Raw genomic sequence first — 24,506 nt, forward strand, 5'->3', positions numbered from 1 at the left:
TTTCTATACACCCTACTAATGCACAATTGAGCCATTAAAGGGGACAAGCATGTTGTGCAGCAGTGTCCTTGCTCTCACTGTCCTTCTCAAAAGAAAGAGGAAGTTTTACCTGAGGGAATGTCACTGTGAGGAGGAATATTTGCGTATTTAAACAATGGGAATATTGTATGCTAATTCTGTCTGACACTCACTGAATCAGCGTGGCGTGCGGGTCAGTCAGGCGGGCAAGGGCAGCGGTGCGATTCTCCCGCATGAGTCACATGATGCGCAGTGACAAATAATGCAGTCAAGGCCTCACAATAGCATGGTCCACTTCCTGTGGTTAAAAAACGTAGCATCGGGGGAAAAAACAACACACTGCTACGGAAATCTATACTATTTTCAGAAAGTGAGAAACCGGTGTGTTTAAGTCTAAAATATTAACATATTGAGGATACGATGAATTCAAAAATGAGTAAAAATAGCTATCTGATCCTAAGATGAAATATGGAGCTAAATTGTTAGTGTCCGGTTTTAGTAACGTAAGAGTAGGACCATATTGTTAAACCTGCCAGATGTTCCTGATGAATTTGGTTGCTTGCCGTTAGAGCAAAGTTAGGTCATCATGGTCCTTAGTGTCAGAAATGCGTCTGGTGGCTTGTTCTCAAACCGTTAATCATTTAATTAGGGCAATTATTGTGTTCACTTGATCCAGGTGGCCATATGTTCTAGGTACTCTGAGTGTCTTTTCTTGTACGGGAACTGGGTTGCCTACTCCGCCTACCTCATATGCTTTCGTGATTTTTTTTTTGGCTACCTGACAGGCTGCCACCCCGACTGTCATGGGTGAATTTTCATAATTCCACATCGCCTCGGAATATATGACTGCCATGAGGTCCAGCAGTACTTTCTAGTGCATCGGCAGGAGTAACTGGTAGCTAACCTTCATATTCTCCTTGCGGAATTGGCTGTCAATAAATGCGGGTAGAATCGCTGCTAGTTAGCTCACCAGATCTTCACAATCCACAACCCGTCAACTGCCTCATTCTTCCTGCACACACTGTACGCCGTCATCAACTTTTATTGATAAATCTGGTTTGTTTCCCGATCATTTCTTTATCTTGTGGTTGCTTGACCTGCCTCTTCTGCTGCCTCTAATGATCATATGCTCAGTTCTTTTACTTCTCCTCTCAGTTACATTGTGGACTCTGTTGCTTTTGATGCCCTTGAAGCAGATGCGGTGAACGCCTCCTTTTCTCACTGCCTTCTCTTCCAACTTGCAGGTTTCTTCAACGGCGTTCCTTTCTTTCTTTCTCTTAGGCCTTTTTTCTTCCAAATAAACATCTCAGCAGGTAGGGGGTACAATGTCTTTGATTTGCCTCTTCTGTGGCTTTTTGTATGATTCATCGTCAAATAATAAACCCTGTTCAGCTTGGATATTACTCGCTGTGACCCTTTATTCATGCCTAATTCTTGTCTCTTTCACCAAACAAGCACGGACTCACCCTCTGCTTCCCACCTGCCTCATGTTCCTTCTCCTTCTCAGCTTCCCCCTGGCAGCTAACAAATGGTGGGCAGATATTGCATCTGCAGTTTCTCGTTATACAATCTTGCAGTGTCTTTCTGAACGTCTCACGAAAGGAGGTGATTTCTTCTTGTTTTTCACTGGAGTGGCCTTGAGTCCAGTCGGCAGAAATGGGACCGTCTTTATTGCTGTATACTTGCATTTCTTTGATGATATATTCATCCGGCAGCCTAGGTTCTCGCGTTTCAGTTCAGTAAACATTTTGATTAGGCTTCCGCCAGTACGCTTCCTGCTACTCTTCTTCTAATAATAAACCTTAAAGACAAACTGAAAAATTATTTTATTTGTTATTTCATATAAATACCATCAAAGATCTTCTGTATTCCCCACAGTCCTGGCATCCTAGGCAAATGAAACACTTTTTTGTTCATGATAATCTCTAGTCTAATTCCATTTTGCCACTAAAATGCACGCATTGGAATTAAATTATTTATGCTACACATTACATGTATATTTCTATCACACTAAGGGACTGTGGACTAATCACACCTGGATTTGTTAAATGTATCTCGGTGTATATTTAGACCCATAATTTTATTTTACAATGTATTGACCGTGTGCATTTTGTTCCATAAGGGAGTATACAATAGATAAAAAATTAAAAATATTTAAAAAAAACAGAAATCTGCTATAAAGATTGTGAGCCTAGCTACATCACCAATAACCATCGTGAATAATTTTTTGTGTATTAAATGACTTTTGAGATTGATGTACAGTCATAAACGAAACACACCTCCATGCTTAAAAAAATGCTTGTGTGACTAAATCAAAAGCATAATCTGCTAAGAACTTGTTGTAATAAGCAGATGGTTTAATCAAATGCAGTACAATATGCTGGAATCTACTGTTGTGCAATGTGGTATCGCTTTATAAAAAGAAAAGCTGTCATATTAATCATGTCAACATTAGCAGAGATGGCTCAGAGCCACGAATACCCTTGAAGTACTGAATTTGCTGTTGTTTATTAATTTTTCATTACAAATCTTTAAAATACTTAGATTCCGAAATACCTGTTTAAATCAATAATACTGGGATGGTTTACTAGACTTTGCATTTCTTTACAGCTTTTAAAATATGTTTATTAGCATATTTCTGAAATAATGTGTGCAGTGGTTTATGTGACATCACTCGGTTATTTCCGTGAAGTTGGAGCCGCATGATGCATTTTCAGCAGGTCATGTGACCAGTTGTAATAGTTATAATAGGGTGACCATATTTTGGTTTTCAAAGAGGAGGAGACTGGGGCCAGGACACAAAGAGAGGCCTCAAAGCAACACAAAGATGCACAAAGAAAGTATCCTGTCCGTAGAAAGCAAATGTGGACATGAAATAAAGCGAAATCCCAGGCAATTCAGCCAATTTTTAGGTCCCAAAAAAAAGAGGGCAAGTGCAGGAAAAAGAGTCTGTAAGGTCACGCTAGTTATAAAGGATAGTTATCGAGAGAACAATAGCATGTGTGCATTGACGTCGCGTGGGGGAAATGGTAAGCTAAGACTCGGTGTGGCACGTTTGCAAGACCTCGAGGCCCTTTGAAGGCGGATAAAGGTGGACGGTGGACTGTGCAGAAAGTGTATTGCAGCACCGCCATCTCCGTGGAAGGCGGGGGGGGGAGCCAGTGTGCAGAACCCCACAGAAGCAGTTTTCTTGGACACATGGCTCAGCGGGAGCTGACGGGAGGATCTGCCGATACGGAGTGTCACGTGTGAGATTAATCCAGGAAGATCAACATCGCGCTGACAGTGCCACAGTGGGGAAATTCACAGCACAATACCAGTTTGGCGATGGGACGCTGTGATGCCATCTGAAATGACAAGCCCACAGACGCTGCTGGAGATTTCTTGCCTGTTGCCTGATCTCTGTGAAACTTGAGGGATAAAATAATGTTTTTTTTTTTTTATGTCTGTGAGTTTAGCACTCGTTTTCATGAGTGTCCTGTCATAAATGATTTTTTAAAAATGTAATCACTTTCATTTTTTACATTACTACTAGATCATTGTATGCATTCTTGGTGTGTTCTTTACGAGCAAAACAAAAACCACACCTTGAGACATTGATGGCTGCGATCCAACCAGCGGCCGACATCATTAGTATTGACCGACTATTGACTTAATTGATTTCTCTTACCTGTAGTGTCACTTGTCACTTATAGTGGACAGAACAGCCACAGATGTGTTTCCTCGAGCTCCAGATTTGGAGCATCAGCAGCTCACCTGCCAGAAGACAACATTATATGCAGTGACATGTAGTGTTTAAAGGACAGGAGGGCTGAGGGTCCTCTGCTCAAATCCCAGGAGGTGCAGTCTATTCAGAAACATGCTTGCCTTGCTTTTCCACACTAAAATACCCAGCTGCATAAAGTAGCAAAAGTGTATCAGTTTAGTATTTTGAAAACGCCTCACACCCCAGGGCCTGGATTTCGAATTCCGTCTCTCTCCATGTATATATTCTTTCCCCATCTTGTGTGGGTTTCCTTCAGGTAATCTACGTTCCCCCCACAGTCTAACAATGTGCAGGTAGGCGACCTGGTATATCTGTGGCTCTGTTTACACGCAGTTTTCAAATGCGTCTTGGCCGATTGGATCACAAATAAACAGCTCTAAATACAAGTGTGAACGACCACCAAGACGCATTGTGATCCAGTCACTCATACCACTTGCCAAGGTGGTCTGGGACACATTTGACCACATACCATTTTATAGTGCAAATGTTCATGCGTCCTGATAGGTCCCCAACAAGGACATCACAACAACCGCACTGGGCAATTTGACGTTCTAGCAGAAGAAACGTGGGCAGTAATGACTGAGCACAAGTGGTCAGCTGGACACCTTGGAGATACGTGATAGACGCAGATGTGAACGACGATGCGTCTCAGCTGTCTCCCTGAGATACTATCTCTCAATAAGCATTTGGAAACCAAGTGTAAACCGGGGCCATGTTGCATTGTGTGTGTATGTGTGCCTTGTGAAGAATAGGCATCATGTTCAGGTTGGTACTGAGCCTTCTGGATGAATAGATGGGCACAAAAAGTATTGAGTGAACTGGTCAGTTTATGGCATAAAACCAGGTATAACATGGTCCCAATTATTTCCATGGGGAACAACATGCATTTATGAATTTATCTTTTATGTTACTCCAGCTCGTTGTGGATCTTCAGATCCATGTTTTTCATCACTGAAAGCGTCTATTACACTACAAAAAAAAGGAGCACAATAATTTATGGTCCTATTGAATCGGCACTGGAGAAAACATTTTTTGAAAAAGAGACTAACAATTGAGCTTGATTTTAAAGGAATGGTTTATCGAGTTTAGTGAGCTCAGAATGAGAGCTGTTGAACTGGCAGCAAGAAGATCTTAGAAGTCAAAATGATGTAGAACCTCATAAAGCTGTATCAGTCTCAGCTCTGATACAGTTGGTACAAGTATGTCTGGCATATCTGCAAGGCCCTAAATCAACTTATGGCAGACCTGCTGTGCTTGAAGTAATTTAACTCAATTTGACATCCTCCTTAAGTCTTTTCCAGACAACCATCTAAACCTTATCAAATGACTTGTCTGTCTGAAAATCATTCCAAGGTTACAGAATAGAGAATAAAACTGTCTTGTACAAGAGTAAAATGTACCGTAACAGTTAGGGACTTGTTACCAGAAGGCTGTGAAGTTGGAGTCCAAGGTCAGAGGAGGAGTATAATTATGTTGCTAAAATATTCAGATGTATAAATTGATGGTTTGGAAGTCATGAAGGCATGCTGGTTAACATGTGTACCTCACTCCTCTGAAGACCAGGGTATGAGTCTCTGAGAATGCATCTTCTCCAGATTCCCCCTACAACCTATAAATATGCTAAGATCTTGCCAAATTGTATGTAGGCGTGACTGCCTTCAGGTGGCGCTCTCTCCCACGTTTTTCCCCTGCCTTGCACTCCTTGCTTCTGTGTCTTCCATGGCCCTGCATAGGACAAGAGGAAACCGGCATCAGCTCTTAAACTGTGACATATGCTTCGATGCTAGACAGAAGTCCAGGAATATTTGGGTGTTCGGAAATAATGAGTGAATGTATGTACATCGGAATTATTTTATCGTTTCCAGTTGTCTTGGTGGGACCCATGGAATCTGACTCCTGATCAGGGTGAGAGCATCCACATGAGGGATCACAGTGGTGTTGAAGAGGACAGCTTTGCGACTTGCACGAGTCAGGAGAAATGAAAGGCAAATTTGTTTCCGTGAGTCTTGGGGTGATGCGGCGGAGCGAGCAGCGAACACATCCTGACGGCATGGCGAAGGTTGTCAGCCCCATCGCTTACCTGGTCTCCGTGTTGTTGAGCCTGCTTGCTTCGCCGAGGGACGCGGTTGTCACGCTAAGGCCCGGCGCTGCCTTTCACGGCCCAGCAACTCACAGCTGACCAACACATAGGCCTTATCCCTATCTCTGTAGTCTTGTCTTCAGTTAATATTGTTTTTTTGTATGCAGGGACAATAGCTAATTTTGTACTGCCTTTGCAAGAGCAGATTCCAACAGAACTACTGATAACTGTCAAGCGGAATATTCATCAAATATCCAATTTTGACTGGTGTTTAAGCGATGCATGGTCTCAGCAAGCCTGGGAGCTTTTTTCAGGAAGCTCAGGGCAAAACATTGGAGTCCCAGTGGACAGAATGCCTGTTAACTGGTATGATAGAAACTTACAGATACTTAGAGAAAGAGTATGAAGCCCAATTTTTAAGCCAGTTTGCTTATAAAACTGATCGAAATACCAAAAGCCACTCAGCCAATGACAGTTGATGTTTATGGGGCATAATGTCAAGGCTTTGAATGTCATTTATATGGTGACTCAGTGGGCAGCATTGCAGCCTCACACCTCTCGCGTTGGGGGTTTGGATCCTACGTCCACCTTGTGTGGGTGGAGTCTGCATGCTCTCCCTGGGTCCTGCGGGGTTCCTTTGGGGACCGTGGTTCCCTCCTGCCGTTAGGCTAATTGGTGCCTCTAAATCGCCTGTAGTGTGTGTGCATGCCCCCCCGTCACCCTAAGCAGGATAACTGGTTGGAAAATGAATGGATGGTGACAAGGTCCAATCTATTTTCTTTCTACACACAGTGTTAATATTTATATGATAGCTTATATCACACTAGCTACAAAATCAAGGATACAAGGCTTGTGTTATTGAACAGCATCACTGGCGATATTGGGGTGATGAATGAACAGCTACATTTAAATTAAATGTAATTGATTGAAGCATGCATTGGAGAGATTTTAACTGTACTTGGGAATGATTTTATTTCTGGATACCTGTTTATTTTTTGATTGTTTATATTTATAAAACAAAAGCATACATACCAGAATTGAATTTTGGCCATTCTTATGCATTTTGTCCACGCTAATGACCATGAAATCCAAGAAAATGTAGTTATCAGCAATAAGCTGAGACAATTCTGAATAGCTCTTCGTCTAAATATTTACCCAGGGTGCTGTGGGGGGCGGGGGGGTGTGTCTGTAGCGGCTCTGCATATCACTGTCAGCTCAAATGCATGCTGTGCTGGAATTTAATGATGCCGTTCCATTAGGAGCAGGAGACCCATCAGGTTGGCACTACGTCTCTAAGCGAAAGGGCTGCATCTGGAGCTTAGCGACCAGGCCCACGTCCCCCTCGGCCAATCAGGCTCTCCCAGGTTAAGGCAGCCCCATGCCCGAGTCGTGACTGACAGCGACACTGGCGCCCGGGTGGTTGGGGTGACACTGGGAGGCCGGGGACCCCTGTCTGCGCTGCAGCTGAGCAGCCGGCACGTCAGCGGCGACTCGAGCATCAGGAAGCCGCAGCCCCGGGCACTGTTCATCAGATGGCCTGCCGGCCGCCGTGGCTGAGATCTGGGCACGACACTTCTCAAATAGCCGCAAAATGACTGTCAGGCTGGCCGATACCTTCAGACAGGGCAGTGAGTGGCACTGACAGATTGTGGGCGTCTCGACGAGACCCGACGGTGGCCGGGCTGCAGCCAGGGAGGTCAGATGTGACAGCGGCGTGCCAGGACTCTACGCTGGAGCGAGCAGGTCCGTCGTTAGCGGGACAGAGCACAAGAAACAAAGGCCCCGGACAAATCCCTGCCACGAGATCGGTACAGTACTGCCAGCACCGGCATAGAGGTCGCGGTGGCTAGCCGGGTGATGAGTAGATCCAGCCGGCTTCAGGACCACGTGTTCCTCCATGACAGGAGGATTGATAGGGCTTCCCCGGAGATCCAGGGAGCTGGCAGCGGTGGAGGGCACCTTAGTCCTGCCCGGAGGGGTGCTCCTGCAGCAGCAGGGGAGTAGAGTGGTGTGGGCTCCTTCTGGGCGAGAGCGGAGGATCAGGTCAAAGGATCAGGAGCTGCAGAGGCGGTGGGACTGGGGGGAGCAAATGGAGAGTTTGGGAGGGGCTCCGCACCAAGAGTTCAGTTTTGGTCACATACTCTACAATTTAAAGACACACGCTGAATTCTAAAAGCATGAGGGTGAACACAATACATTCTACCCCTGCATAACAATGAAGACACACCTTCACCGTCATTCATTCTGTCCATGACTTATGGCCATTTACAGGTCTGTGCATAATTTGAGCTTTTATGTATTTTTGGCATCAGATCATTTGAAATTCAGGCTAGGAGAGCAGGCTGAGAAACTGCTTGGCTTGGTTTCACAGGTCAGATTAATTTCTTCCATAATAAAGACATCATTTTCTTGAAGTGATATCGGCAAGATTAAGGTCCAGTTCATACAATACTGGTAAACATCAACTGTATTTATAAAGTATGCATGTGATTGCCATTGTAAAAATTTTTATATCGAATAATCGATTATTAATCAAATATCCATTAAACGTTTTACTTTTTTCTTTCCACTATAAAAGAAACCTGGAGCAGAAATATCAGATTTTAGATTCTGAAGATTCGAAGTTCGTTTTGACTTCTACTGCCTGTATACCATTCCCATCAGTTCAGGGAAATGTTACATGGAAATAAAATATTCTTGTAATCCGCATTATCATTTTATTTATTTTTGCATACTCATATGATACCTATTTATATTCTTGTTTTAGATTTAAGTACCGAGGTGATTAATAGTGCTTCTTGAAACCGTTTTTAAAAATAACGCAAACCCATGTTTTAATAATCTAGCGACTGGTGCCTACCATTATGAAAAGTTGCAATCAGATCATACACAAGTTCGTTTCTTTAAAATTTATTCTGTTGCCATAGAAACTCTGCATCAGTATTTCGTTTTTGCTCCCAATGACGAAGGTGAGGGTCGGTAACAACCCTTTTTTGTTAATTCTAAACCAGAGAGTTTCTGTAGGCTACATGACTTCCAAGTACACTCGGTGTTTATATGTTATTGTTAATCTTAATTCACTCTCAGTTGGAAATGTGATTCAACATTTAAATAAATTCGTGATTTGACAGGCCTGTTGTTTTGGAAACGTCGTTCACTGGCGCTAGGTTAACATTTTCACCGGCTGAAACGCTTATCCTTCCACTAGATTATGTTACCTCACATTTTTGATGGTGCCTGTTTCGTGTTTTCATTTTGGTATTATGTGAAAATCACCTAAACAAACATTTCCGAACCCTCCTATAAAATTACTTCCTAACTGCTTATATACAAGCTCTACATTTTCCAATATTTTTTAATTTAAGAAATGTTAAAACGTATGAGAAGCTGAAAATTGAATCTCCTGAAGTGAGATTACTGCGAGTTATTTTTTTTATTTTAGTCTTTGAGAATAAATAAATAAAACTAATCATTTTCTGTGTTAGAGGTCGCTTTATGCACTGTTTCATCCCCTGTATCAAACGAGGAAAAGCGCGAAATCTGACGACTGGCTTAAAAATACTGATGTGTTCACGTTTCTCAATCACCATGCACACTGTATAGGAAACACTACAGATTTATATTAAATGTGCAATAAATAGAGTATAAGTGATTTTTAAATTCAAAATTAACCTTTTGAAGAAACGCTTTGATAGGCGAGCGCCTGGTACTGCTCCTCGACACGGGCAATGCAGTACTTTTCGAATTTTTGGAACATTGTAAAACTGGCGTGTAGTCTACTTTCTGTTTCCCAATAAACAGACATGACCTGAATTAATTTAGGTTAAAATCGCCTTCTTTGTTTAGATGGTAAAATAAACATAATTTTATCTGATTCCTGTGTGAATTAATATACACAGTAGTTAGAAAAATCTCTTGGTCGCCTGATTCGATGCCGGCTCATCAGTGATGGGATTCCTGGAATAACAAAAGAAGGTGTTTGTCCACCTAGCATCTGGTTTATTTTAATTAACTCTGGCTCGACAAGAAATATGGAACAACCCCCATCTACTGACAGATGAATCTCTGCCATCCGGTCTCCGTCATATACCCACGGCATTCGCACATCAGCAGAAATCATATCAGGAAACTCAAGGTAAGTGCGAAGCCTTTCGATCCAAGTGCTGGATATATTCTTAGAAGCATGTATGTAGCCTATGTTTGTTTATTAATCTTATAACGCTATAGATGTAACTGCAATAGCAACGAGTAAAAAAAAAATTAAACCGGATTTTAGATTTGAAACACGTCGGTCCGTCTGGCATGTGAGATTTTTACATGCCTGTGAGATAATACAATATTGAAGCACGTGTAGAAAATGTATATTCGGGGTATTCACCGTTTTGCCAGTTCATTGCATTGGTGTTTTTTTATTATTAAACTATTATAGAGCATAACAATTATTATGATTATTTAAGAACCGCAACATACGGTGCATTTATTACAGCACTGCGCCAGCATCTACAGAATGTAGTATTTTATACGTTACGCTTTTATTTCATTTTTCCCTCTCCGCAGCATTTTCTATAGTTACGGAGTGTTACATCAGATTTGCGCATTATATTGTAAAAGCCAAACTGAAGACAAAGCAAGGATTCGACAAATACACGCGTTTAATTTCTATATAAAGTTTTAAATATTTATTTTAACAGAGATCTTCTAGGACCATTTTAGTCGCGTGCTACTTTGCGCTCCCTTCTTGGCAACAATGCAAAAAGGTAACGGCGATTTGGAAAACACCGTTTTCAAATGCCACTGTTTTTCTGCGCTCTGTCTACGCAGCCTTACCACGGCCCTTCAGAAACAAATTTAGCAATGAGTTTGACGTGAATGCAAATAATTGCTTTAATTGGCCAAATCCCTGTAACTGCAGGCTTTGCATTTGACTTCCAACATTTTATATTATCAAAATGATTTTAAATGTAACCAATATGTCTCAGTAATATTCTCCTTGACAAAAAAAACTTCAGTTCAACAAACAACGTAACAAAAAAAGTGTGTGCGTGTGTGTGTGTGAGAGAGAGAGAGAGAGAAAGAGAGAGAGAGAGAGAGAGTATGTGTTGGAGGGCGTGCCCATTAAAATGAATTGCCGGTGTCGTCTTCATCACTTAGCAGACGGCTAAAGAAGCTAACAGGGAAAGAGACAAATCGAAATGTACTATAAGATTGACTTAATTCGACACATACTATACAGTCATTGTGGACTAATAGGTCAGTCTAAGGCTTGGCGGCAGGAGAACTCCATGGAGATTATTAAACTTGGGGCCATAATTACGCCAATTAAAGATTCCTTGTCAAAAATTCACTATCAGATATTTCTGTATTTGTTTATTGAAATAAATCACCAACTTAACAAATTGGTTAGGTGAAATCTTTGTCCTACAATGTGTGTGTGTGTGCGTGTGTTTTTAATGATTTAAATGAAGGCAAATGCACATCTGTAATAAGTTTAATTGGATAGGTCCAATTAAACACTAATACAAGCCAAACTCAGTTGAATTGCCTGCTGGAAAAATGCTAAGAATTTCTTGTATAACACAACGAGGTCCAGGGTGACCCGAATAATCGCTAATTTTCGTGACGATTAAAATAAAAGAAAAAACATGTTTACTATCGCCAAAAAAATTAAGGTCGCATTTACTTTCACCACACATAATCACCGCTTATGTTCTTCTTATCCTGAGGAATATATTCACCAAATAATAAAAAACTGTCATGGTAATATTCAGTTTCAATTAAACCAACCGGCAGCAAACATGATTTTGAAGAACATTCCGTATTATAATAAATAATCGGTAATGCCACCTATATTGTAAAAATCACATTATTGCTGAAAAACGAGCGAGTTTATGATTATTAACTTTAGGCTACACGTGTAATTTAAAAGTGGTCTGTGTTCTAAATATACTAACAACGAGTGCCTAAATTTATGACTAGCATTAAAATTTATTTAACGTTTAACATAAACAAATGAATAATGTTCTTGATTGTATTTTTCACTACAAAAAGAGAAAAAGGCGAAGTATTAGCACGAATACATACCACTTGTAACTGCTATTAACGCCGATTGTTTTAATGACTGAATAATCACGTAGCACTTCAGTAATGAATCCAGATTAAATTAAACAAATATTGTGACCTTAACGAATATATCCCAGCGCCATGTTTGTTAGATATATAAATCAGCGTTCACGGTCAGGCCTTGAAATAATTATTGCATAAGTTTAAATGATTAATATATAGTGTCATTGAATATTTTAGTATTCTGTTACTGTTTGTCCTTATTTTCTTACAGCCCAAATTACGCATCCGATATTTAATGTCAACACGTTTGTATTTAGTGGCATCTACAGTAGTATTCTTAATAATAGGTTACTGTAAAACTCTACGTGTTCATACAGAAAGGGTAGTTGTTGCTGATTAGAGCGCTGATATGGATTTATTAAATTAAAAACAAAGATTTCCTTTCAGTAATGGTGTCTTCTTTTAAAACGTTAAGCTATAGTGGGGAATTTAAGTTATGGCAATAATGTAATATGGAATGGTTGTATCTTCCATAGCGGGAGGAGGGGGGGGGGGGGGGTAAAGAATGACAGGTCTTTGTTGGTGACTAGAAATCAGTGGCAATTGAAAGAGGGAGAACTCCTCCTACCAAATTATCCAGACTGGGCAGGCTTCGGGACTCCTAACAAATAAGACAAGGCACACAAATTCAGACAGTCCCAACCTGAGCTTCAAGCACATGGAATCTTTCAGGAAGTCTTGGACCGTCTAAACGCGTAATATTAATTTTTGTTTTATAACGAGCCCCCCGGCTCTAACTTTAGTTCTGTTATCATCGGGACTACACTCTTTGGACGGCATTAACGCGGTTGGAGAACCATTCCTGCACTTTTTGCTCGCTCCTATATCCTGTATTCCTTCCCCGAGATTGGCGTAGTGGTGCAGAAGTGACGCTTTGAATTTCGGCGAATTTCTTTTTGCTCCAGACGATCCAGACACTGCTTGGATGATCTAGACTCCGGGTGGAGCAAGACAAATTAAAACGCTTGCACGGAACCTCCACCAGCTATGCTTTTCCACGGGATCTCCGGGGATCATATTCAAGGGATCATGGAGGAGATGGAAAGGCGATCCAAAACAGAGTCTCGTGTGGTCAAGGGCGTCCATATCAACGGAAGGGAAACGGTAGGATAATTACCTTACCAAAAACAATGCATTAGGTAAAATATTATGTTACCGCTTTTTGCAACTATATACGGTGTTTAGTCTACGGGTTTAATTTGTTCATGTAAATCAAACCTGTGGTACAACGTATTTGCTTCGTTATTTCCTCAAGCAGCGGTACACCGACGATAAAATGGCCTATGCCGTCACACACTAACACACAAGTCAGGTAATGTGTAAATATGAAAGAATCAATAAAATGTATTCAATATAACTAATAAATAAAATACAACTAACGGCCTACTGTTTGCTCGTATTATTTCCCATCATAGTAAATCAAATTGAAATGGGTTTACGAGTTAAATAGGGTCTGCTTCAACTAATAAAAATAGCGAATACTTGACAAAATTAAAACTTTTGGTGACTGTTACCAAGACTTTTTAAAAAATACAAAATACACATTTTTTTTTCTGAAAACTGCGTTTGTCGTATTTAGGTTAAGTGATAACCACAACTGTTTCGTAAACCCATCTGTGCTTTGATTAACAAGTATTAATGTTTTCATTCCTAAAGTAACGTAATAGGTTATTGATAGCAATTTAACTTATAAGCATTTTTTTATTATAAAAGTTCAATTCTTAATTTAATTTCTCGGTGGTGGATTTAATTGAATGATGCACAAATTCATTGCTAGTTTAGACAAATAATAACCGTATAACTGAATATTATTATTTTTTTGTATTTAAATAATCGAAAACGTACAGTAATATGACATCATACTAATGTCCTCGTATTTCCTGATATCTTAACTAATAATAATAATAAAAAGAAGAGCTTCATATATAAGCTTAATTTACAGTAGTCTTCTTAGGCTAGTGGCAAACACTGAAGACTCCTAAACGTGCAAATTAAAATTACAAGCTTTAACGTATTTGCCTGCAGAGTGAATAAAATTGGTAATTTGAATGTTGATCACACGTGTAAATTTCCTGCCACTCCTCTCTTACAGACCCTGCCCACGATGCGGCCGGAGAAGCCCGCGCTGTGCGCCGGATGTGGGGGTAGAATCTCCGATAGGTATTATTTGCTGGCCGTCGATAAGCAGTGGCATCTGCGATGCCTGAAGTGCTGCGAATGCAAGCTCGCCCTGGAATCGGAGCTCACGTGTTTCGCAAAGGATGGTAGCATTTACTGCAAAGAAGATTATTACAGGTGAGAGATGGTGGTACGTATAGTGCAGCCGAATCGGCTATCGGCACTAATCTTATACTAACTGTGCATGCAAATGTTGTAACACAGAAAATTCTTTTGGACCGTTTCAGTCTAAAGTACTTGGTGTTGGCTACTTCTTGTATTACTATATGTAACCTACTAACAGTTTAACGTGTCAGAATCGCCATTAAGAAATGAGACTAAACTGTATTAATATTTTATATCTGCAGGATACAGATAAAGAAGCGTAAATAGAATTTTTTACGCACTCGCGCCGTCTCGCACAGAAATAAAAAGCTAATGTTAATTTAGTAGCCTAAATGTGGCAATTGGTAATTAAATTGGTAAGACTTAGAAAAAATAATTGTGGGAAGAAAAGCTGTCATATTTCACAATGAAAATTTGGTTTCCACTTAGAAGTAGTTTCCTTAGAAATTCCTTGGGTCACCTACGTATTCATATTATTATAAACGTATTCAGGGACATTCCAGTGTCGAATGCATATTATAATTCGTATTTAAATTTGTTTTGCATTTACTTTGTTACTTAATTTTCTTTTCTGTTTAAATTTCCCCGTAATGCAATTCCTGTAACAATGAACCGGGTGTAACATTTTAGGCCTATATTCCTATCAATAAATCATTCTCAGTATTTTTAAATGACGGCGGTCTTGAGAAACAGTGTGTTTTTCTTCACAGTTATTTTATCTAAATAATTTAGACAATAGACGTTCGTCTAAATCTGAATGATTAACGAAATGACTTTCGCCATTTTAGAAGGTTCTCCGTGCAGCGTTGTGCCCGCTGCCACCTTGGCATCTCGGCCTCGGAGATGGTGATGCGTGCCAGGGACTCGGTGTACCACTTGAGCTGCTTCACTTGCACCACCTGCAGCAAGACCCTGACCACCGGCGACCACTTCGGCATGAAAGACAACCTGGTGTACTGCAGGGTCCACTTCGAAACCATTCTGCAGGGAGAGTACCACCCTCAGTTAAACTACACCGAGCTAGCAGTTAAAGGAGGCGGACTGGCGTTGCCGTACTTTAACGGTACGAGCACTGTCCAGAAAGGAAGGCCGCGGAAGCGGAAGAGTCCGGCCATGAGTGTAGACATTGCGACGTACAATGCAGGTGAGCAGTGCTATAAATGCAATACTCAATATAACGTGTAGTATATTACACTTGTAATGGATCTAGTCAATTGGAAACTTAGGCCCTGCATTTGATGCTGACCGCGGTAAATATATATAGGCTTACTTTGGTATATTTCATGTAATTTAATTCTAGGTGCTTTATTTCGTTCTAAACCAATGTGCCGATTACGCTTCAAGAAAATGTCGACAACTAGGCTAGCATATTTTCGTAAAATAAAGACAACTTTTTGTAGGAATATCTTCTTCATTTTTAAAAGTTGTAGCTGAATTTAGTCTGTCGAAAACTATACTGACAGTAGCTAATATATATGTAGGCCTATTAAGTTGTTCATGTTATTTTTTCATTAATTTATGAAGCGTAATTTATAACTTTATACATGTTTACACTATATACTACTTTGTTGTCCTTGGATTTACTAGGCTCTACGTTTCTCAAGATGAAAAAATATGTAATGTCTACGACTTAGGCATGATCCTATTTTCCGTGTTAATTATTTAATCTGTACTCCCTTTCATTTGTATTAAGAAAGTAGGCCTATTTCAAATGTGCGTTGTAAATGTACAAAAATGAAGCAAACGAAAAATCTGCGTTAGCAGAACCTTCGGCCGCTAAACTTTACGCTGTCTTTCTTGACTGGAGTCGAGTCAGGGTAATCTGCGTGTTAATTGTTCTATGTTAATTGGAAGTGACGTCGCGAATCCCTGGCCGCCTACCAGCTTTTAATCACCGTCAGAAGGTCAGCGCTGTGCACATGAATAGGCGAAGGGAACCGAGCGCGGCAAAATCGCACGGGAGTATTTAAAATTGAATCATGTCTTAAATCACACGTTTAATAATCATTAATTACCCGTATACGTCACTCCCGTTTATACCTGCCTTTTATACACACATTAACAACATATTTATGCATTATAATTGCGATATTATAACAGACTGATAGGAGTGTACAGACTGTACAACGAGAAAGCGATTAATTAATGCTAATTTAGGCCTTCCAATGGAATTAATATATCTTAGTTTCGATTAAATTGATACGTTTCATTTATGTATAGTAAAATTCTTATAACTTATATATTAAGTCGCCCCCAAATTAAGATGCAATTAGCTTTGCTTTTGTTTAGATTTTAACAAACGAAATAGGCCTGCATTAAATTATTTATTTGATGAGCGAAGTCAGGAGGCGTTTGTCGATGTTGTAGAGACCCCTGGTGGACGTGTTTGAAATGTTAAAAAGTAATAAAATTGAAAGAACTGTAAATTGGACGGGGGAGTTACGGTGGTGCGCCCGTTCCTGGGAATGCGCCTTCCAGCCTTACAGCCGCGGCCCTGGCCGCTGTTTGCGCAGCGTACGCCGCGTAGCATCTAGTCATTTTCCGGCTTTACAGGTCTAGTGATCCTGCGGCCATTACTAAAAATAAAAATATCTGGTTTTCACGTAGTTACTAACGAACTGCCCCTTCTAAAAGGGATCCCAATAGAAGCAATAGTAATTTAAAAAGTGTATTGATAGCATTTGCATTAAACCCCATTCGGAATTACACCACATTTAAAGTATTCGCGTTACTAACGGTATGATATTAATATATTTAAATTTACCTATGAGTCGTAGCATATTGTAAGTGTTGTGTAATGGATATTAATATAAATACTAATACCACAACTGATAAATAATTTATGATCACTATGAAAACTTGTTTGAAAGCGCGGTGTTACTACTTCCTACCAGTTGTGCTTAGCTGTTTTTCGTGGATGTTTTTAGAGCCCCGCTGAGATGCATGTTTTCCAAGGCTGCTGCTTACGGTTCCCTCTGCCGCTTAGTCATGTAAACTAAGTATAGTCAACCAATCGATGTGCGTGCGTTTTGTCACGTGAACAAAGTCAGAATTTTGATAATCAAGTGGGAATATTTGAACCCTGTCGCCCCAACATGGACAAACTGCAGACTCGGGGGGCATATTCAGGCAGTGCACGTGTCTCATGGTTCAGATTTTTTTATTGAAATGGTTTTAAGGAACTTTCCACCAAATTGCTCAATGCTGTTTTGTCTGGTATCATATACAAATGCCCAAGTGCAGATGGTCTTTATGTCCTTTTATGTATAAAGTGTTTTATCTGCATAATATAAAACTGAATAGAATAGAACAGAATCTTTCTATCTGTCTTATCTACCTGTCTGTCTGTCTTCCAACCCATACTATTCACATCCAGGACAGAAACATCAGACTCAAAAGATGCAAATTAAAAAGTGCATGCAACAGAATTGATATTTACAGTAATTTAGAATTAACGATTTTGTGACTCTCAAAATATGCATGTTAGGTAAACAAAAAGTCTTAAAAATTAGTATATTTCAGTCATCCTATAACCTCCTTCAGGGTTGGTCATCATTTTCTCATTAGCAAGGTTACAAAATAAATGACACATTGTAACTTGTTCTTATTGCTTGGATACATTATTGAACGCAAGTATGAATCTGTTGCTTAGTTTGGTCAGATGACCGAGAGCAAACCTCCCTCTGCACACAGGCTGTAACGAGAACGATGCCGACCACCTGGGCCGTGACCAGCAGTCTTACCCGCCGTCCCAGAAGACCAAGCGCATGCGTACGTCATTCAAACACAATCAGCTCCGCACCATGAAGTCCTACTTTGCCATCAACCACAACCCGGACGCAAAAGACCTGAAACAGCTTGCCCAAAAAACCGGGCTCACGAAAAGAGTCCTGCAGGTAAGCATCCCTTACCTTTATTTTCACCCTAACAGATTAGGAACTCAATCTGTGTGTTCTAGAACTTTCTGCTTAGGTAATAATTGTGTTTCACTTTCTCCATCCTTTTTTGTGTGTGGTTTTCTTTTTTATTATTTTGCATTTGGTGCCATTTTTCATGCTTTAGTGTTAGTTCTGAGGCAGAGTAGATGAAGTTTCAAGTGGATAGGATTGGTATGTTTCATCCACTTTTTTGGTCATAGAGTATCTTCATGGATTCTAGAAAGTAAATACATATAAATTGTTTGTCTTAAAGATCATTAATTCCTGTGGAATATTTAAGAATGTCAGAGGGGAAATACACAGTAATTTACATGTGCGCAAAAGTTGTCATATTATTTAAAATCTATAATATATTGACATACTGGTGGATGCAACATTCTGCCTCCATTTTGGCCAACATTATAGGTTGGTCCTTAATTCCTGATGTTAAACTAAACCAAAACCAGCACCTCAGCTTAATTGTACCCTAAACGTTATTGTCGTCCCCTCTTTTTTCCAAAAAAAAAAAAAAAAGTAATTGTAGATTGCTCAGCAAATCTTTGGTGTTAATTAAATACAGAATAACGTGCATTTAAAAAAATAAATAAATAATAATAATAAACAGACATAATCGGAGTTTTGGAAGTAAAGACGTTGGGATTGGTTTGCAGGTTTGGTTCCAAAATGCCAGAGCCAAATTCAGAAGGAACGTATTGCGACAGGAGAATGGGGGTGTTGATAAGGCTGAAGGCACATCCCTACCTCCGCCCTCATCCGACAGCGGCACTCTCACCCCTCCCAGCACTGCGACCACACTAACAGACCTGACCAATCCCTCTATCACTGTAGTGACATCAGTGACCTCTAATCTGGACAGCCACGAATCTGGGAGTCCTTCCCAAACTACCTTAACAAACCTTTTCTAACATTTTTTTTTTTTTTTTTTTTTTCTTAACAAGACGTTGCAAGATATTTTTAATGACCGGAGAGAGACAAATCTTGGAAGAGCAAAGAATCAAATAAACCAACAAAAAAAAAACAAAATTTTTGTGTGTAGGAATTGCTTGGGGGTTTATTTTGTAGCTAGATATTCAGTAATTGGTGTTTAAGTATCGGGTGGATTAATATCGATGATAACTGTGTGGAATAAAATCATGGCTTTTGAGAAATAAATCGTAAACATTTCAACGTTATGTTGAAAATCATGGTAATGCATCCAAAACATCCTATTTCATTTAGTATAAAGGCAACACTGTTAAATAATATCAGAGCTTATTCTTCAACTCATAAATTAAATTTATTTTGTGTATATTTGGAATATGCCCGCCTATCAGACCAATTCTTTATATATGCACTATATCCAAATCAAGAGCGCCAACTGGGTAATAAGCAAATTATAATTCTGCCTAATGTGTAGTGTATGAACTTAAAATAACCTGCTATCACACAGATTATAAATAAATTAGTAAAAACTAATGCACACAAACATAAATAAATTATTAATTAGGATTTAGATTAAAAAACTATAATTCAAAATCCTGCCGGTAAAGTAAAATTATATTTTTTTTCAGCTTACAGCTTACCTGTGAGATAATCGAGATATATACTGTGGTAAATGTTTAAATAACCTGCATATCAGCATTCGTTCAAATTAAAATGATATGATAATAACAATTTGAAGAATCAGTGGTCTTACAGTGGAATAGATGACAGCAGATGTCTTTTGGGAAATCCCACTACCGTGGCGTTTGTCCAGATGTGGCATTTGACAGATGTTCTTTAAGCAAGTACAGGAAGACATCTTGATGGTGGGTGGAGCTGGGAGCAGGGCTTAGAAGATGCAAACAAATACAGATTGGAGCTGAAGTACCAATATGATGCCCATCTGACGTGACATTGCTGAATTGTCCAGGGTGTTCAAATTCAATTGAAACAACCAAGACAGACAGAAAAGCTGAGAACATATAATGCTAGAAGTGTAAAAACCTTAAACAAGTGGAACATGAGGCAGTTAATTAAAACGTTATCCATACCCAATCTTTTTTTAACGTTACGTTTATTTCTTTATGGACACTTACCACTGAACAGACCAAAAACTTTTTCCTTCTGGTCCTTACTGAGGTTAAGTACATTTCATTGTAAGTGTGTCAAAATTTGTTCTTTTGTAGAACAAAATGGTACAATTGATCTACTCTTATAAAGTAGATGCCTAACTCAGTTCTGCTATGTGCCTTATTCTATAACTTGGAAGAGTTTGTGAGATTCAGGATATGTGTCGTTTGTTAACTAATTTACATCCTTTTAATGGCTCGTTAATTTTGTACTGTTATCTTATTTCTGAAGATCTTTCAATGGTACCTGCTGTTCAGATGGGATGATAATATCATAGGCACTTGTGTACTCTCTCAGATATAATTGAGTAGTCCAAGAAATCTGATCTATTGATTTTTTGTGTTTATAGTACAGTAACTGTTCTAACAAGATTGTCCATGTTTCCTTGTTTCTTGATAAAGATGGTGTATAGATATTATTTCCCCTTAGATATTTATGGACCAAACGGTTGTTATATATCTTATTAAATTTGTGTGAATAAAAATACTTTGCTTTAAATGACTTTTATTTTACTATATTTACAATTTGAATGTGTTGAGTATTATATAAGAATGAATGGCACTGTTTACACTGTCTATTTTTAGTGTCATGATTAAATGTTCACTGATAAAATGAAAACTTTTTACAGTTTCTATTCTTTTAAATTTTCATGGTGTTCATCATTTTGAAGTAACACCCCTTAGATACACAATTATACCTCTGTGATCAGTACCAAAATGTAGATGTTTAATGCATGAATATAGCTACTTATATTACATGAAACAAAGTGATTGCTGAGAAGCATATATTAATTTACTGAAGAATTGAAGTAAAACAAAATGCAGACCCCATAAAGCCAGGTTGCTCTGTAGTTTAATACATTGTTACTCTATGATTTCTTACAGGGAGAACAAATCTTGGGGTGTTTCAGCCACTCCTCCCGACGTTTGAAAATTCCCTAAAGTATTAAAAGAAGGAAAACTTTGATCGGAATTCCTCACCGTTGAAGACAAAGACAATTAGGATAAAATTTTTACAAAATTACAAAAAAATAACAATCTAACAAAAAATGTAAAAATCGACCTTAAAAATATTTCCTGAATGTCTGAGCCCATCATCTGAGGAGAAACCACTGTATTTTTTTTTAAGCTGTCATTGTCAGACAAGATTTGTACTGGAATGAAGTTTTCGCCATTAAAAAAAAAACTTGTACATATTCATAAATATATATCAGAGCAACCTGGCAGCAAGTAGAAGGGGCAACTGCATGAAATAAAGGAAACAGACAATAAAATAATGTTCAGTAATAATACCCAGTGTGAAAACACTTGTACAAAGGCACATGTACTCCAGCATCAGCTTGATGGTTATTTTTTTTGTTACAAATTTGATTCTGAGCATCATGTGATTACCATGAAACCCAGAACAGCAGAGCTGCCACAACACGGGGGCCGACCTCAGAGACGGACAGGCTTTGCCGTCTGCCTGTGCCAAAAAAAAAAAAAACAAATAAAAAGATAAGGAAGAATCCAATTTTGCATGCACTTTTCCACTTTGTTGACATTTCCTAATATGTACGGGAGATATTTTCTGTTTGATGCATCCGTTTTTGTTGTCGACAATAATAAACAGCTATCTGGAATTGCTTTCTTGATGCTGTTAAATTGCGGTGTCATTAGGGCCCGAATGTTTCGCTGATGATTGCATTTGATTTTTTAATGAAGTCATTTTGCTTTGATAGTCACCTGATTCCTTATTGGAAGAACAGCGTACTATCCTGGCTGAAGAATGTGTATAGTTGAAAATGTAATGAGGAATGGTGTTATGTATGAACTCACTGCACCAAGTTGTTACTTAACTGAATACAGAATGCACAATAGTCTTAATAGTGTTGATAACCTATGAGCATGAATGACGTAACCTACTTCTAAAGAGCCACCAGGTTTTTACACAACCTACGTAATGCCTGCCTTTATCAGAGTGATCAGTAGTTACCTCCTTGGTGACACTCAGAAAAGAAAACAAAGTATTCTAATATCGCCAACACTCTGATCCCCTAAGACATAGACCAGGGCTATTCACCTCTGGCCCTCGATTCCAAATCCAGGCCTTGTTTTCAGTTCTCCCAGGTAGTTAGTTTACTCATTACTGATTCTGATTGGCCAGAGGCTTCACACCTGACTGACAGGTGAAGGAAGGCTGGAAAATCGGCAGGGCTCGGCCCATGAGCTGCATAGCCCCGACACAGACATACCAGAATCGCCGACTTTGTAGGATCCAACAATAACGACATATTCTGTGGACAATCCAATGCCGCTTAAATGCAGGACAATCCCCCAGCTAACATGGGAAGGAATAATGCCCGTCTGTGGACGTCTAGGCATTTGGGGGTGGTACTGCCTCTAAGTGATTAGTATTGTAGCCTCACAGGTCCAGGCTTTGATGTTTAAATCCTACCCCTGGTCATGGGCTTCCCCTGACTACTCTGCTGTCCTTCCATAGTCCAAAAGCTAGCAGGCAGGTGTCTCTAAATTGCCTGTAGTGTGCCTGTGTACATCACGATGGACGCATCCCATGTAGGGTATTTTCGGCCCTGTTTCCTGTCCTCCCTGGGACAGTGTGTCTGTACTGGATAAGGGGTTGAAAGTTATATGGATCATTCTGCTTCTGGTCTGCCTGTACTGCCCAGAGTTTGCCAGATTTAATTTCCGTTAATGCCTCTGGTGCTGATTTCGTCTACTCACACAGAATATAAAAGTTTGACTGGCCATTAAGTCTTTAACATTATGAGTAGCAAGGCTGGGAGTTTAAGTGTGAAATGGTTAGGAATATTATGTGCCACTGAATTCTAAATTTGTCTGTAAAAGAAACTTCCGGCATATTAGGTCGGTGGAGGCCTCCCTCGCACTCCCTAACCATGGCATGTAGTTATGGGAGGCAATCGGGGTGCAGAAAGGAAACCCACAGGTATCCGTGGGACACAGTCAGAAAGGCACAGGCGCAGAGCTGGGAGCAGATTCCAACCCACAGCCCAGGAGATGCGAGGTGACAAAGCTACTCACTGAAACACCCCCACTTCAAAACAACAGGGATATCTCTGTTAGCACATTAGCTGGTTTTCAAGCACATAAGGAATTTGCAATCAGATGAATTAAACACATTTTGTGGAAAGGGGAATAAAGTTTTAACTATACAACTGAACAAGCTGACCTGTTATTATTCAAAATCTGTGTGAAGCTGTAATCCAACGTAGTTTTCAGTCTCCCTTGAAATTTTTAATAGCAACTTAGCAAAGTCAAAAGGCTGAGAGGTTTAGCCAGAAAAGGAATCATGGGGAAAGCTTTAAAGGGAGGGGGGGGGGTGAGTCATATTAACAGGAAGCAGCATGACCCACATTCTTTGGCCTGAACCTACTGAAAAAGAGCTATGGAGAGAGGAAGGTGGAGAGAAAAAGGAATGAGAGGGAACGGGAGGTTGAAAGCATGCTCAACGTCTGATCAAGGGAAATGATTCATCATGCTATGATATTATGTCTATGCAACTAAATTAACTGTATGTGTCAACGTGCACTGGCCTTGACTATAACTGACCTTCAGACACAACTGCTTAATGTATGTAATCAATGGAGACAACATATGCATAAAAGAGTTTTGTCCACAAATTAGATGGAATATTACATGGAAAACAGGAAATAAACTCAGTCCTGTATACAGTACTTGGGTGAGAATAAATATACAAGTCTTAAAGTTGGTTTTCTGGGGGGAATTTATGTCAGTCCAATATGTCGATTTATTTATTTTTTTGCTCTTATTTTGATGGCAAACATTGGTGTCAGCAAAGCAACAGTTGCCTGACAACACTGGTGATTCGAGCCCAAAAAAGAGGGTGGCAACACAGAGAACTCCAAGCCTGACTTGCACTTGGCAAGGTGCAATGAGTGCATTACTCTGACAAGGTGTCAGACTCACGGTGGTCGTGTAATAGGCCTTCTGCCAGTTCCGAGTCACCGCCTCCCTTTCCTATTGCTAAGCACATATATCAGCCCCATATACTTGTCGCTAGGCATGCATCACATGAGGAAAGGGGCCTGGGTAAGCGCTCTCTGGGTTTATATGATGCAACATCTACAGAAAATAATGATGCATACAACTGGAGTTTACTCTGGGGGAACGTAAATTTGACTAAAAAGTGCTCAGAGGGTGTCTGCCACGTCCAGGATGCAGCAATA

General features: G+C 39.7%; 1 protein-coding gene across 5 annotated transcripts in view; it reads left to right on the forward strand.

Annotated features, from left to right (window-relative positions):
- The window catches only part of LOC111840987 (LIM/homeobox protein Lhx9), a 53,125-nt gene extending 31,205 nt beyond the window's left edge, over positions 1 to 21,920 (forward strand). For 2 of the 5 annotated variants that reach the window (XM_023806383.2, XM_072704346.1), the window contains exons 2-6: positions 12,893 to 13,091; positions 14,080 to 14,282; positions 15,059 to 15,414; positions 17,964 to 18,166; positions 18,859 to 20,785. In XM_023806383.2, coding sequence (XP_023662151.1) covers positions 12,975 to 13,091; positions 14,080 to 14,282; positions 15,059 to 15,414; positions 17,964 to 18,166; positions 18,859 to 19,113 — 1,134 coding nt within the window. In that variant the 5' untranslated portion in view covers positions 12,893 to 12,974 and the 3' untranslated portion in view covers positions 19,114 to 20,785. Of the gene's footprint in view, positions 1 to 9,741; positions 10,000 to 12,892; positions 13,092 to 14,079; positions 14,283 to 15,058; positions 15,415 to 17,963; positions 18,167 to 18,332; positions 18,680 to 18,858; positions 20,786 to 21,183 lie in introns of those variants that run through there. The other 3 variants (XM_023806384.2, XM_023806387.2, XM_023806388.2) reach the window with 3 other exon arrangements.
- Positions 21,921 to 24,506: the final 2,586 nt, after the last annotated feature.

This window comes from Paramormyrops kingsleyae, chromosome 21, assembly GCF_048594095.1.
Source record: "Paramormyrops kingsleyae isolate MSU_618 chromosome 21, PKINGS_0.4, whole genome shotgun sequence".
NCBI lineage: Eukaryota > Metazoa > Chordata > Actinopteri > Osteoglossiformes > Mormyridae > Paramormyrops > Paramormyrops kingsleyae.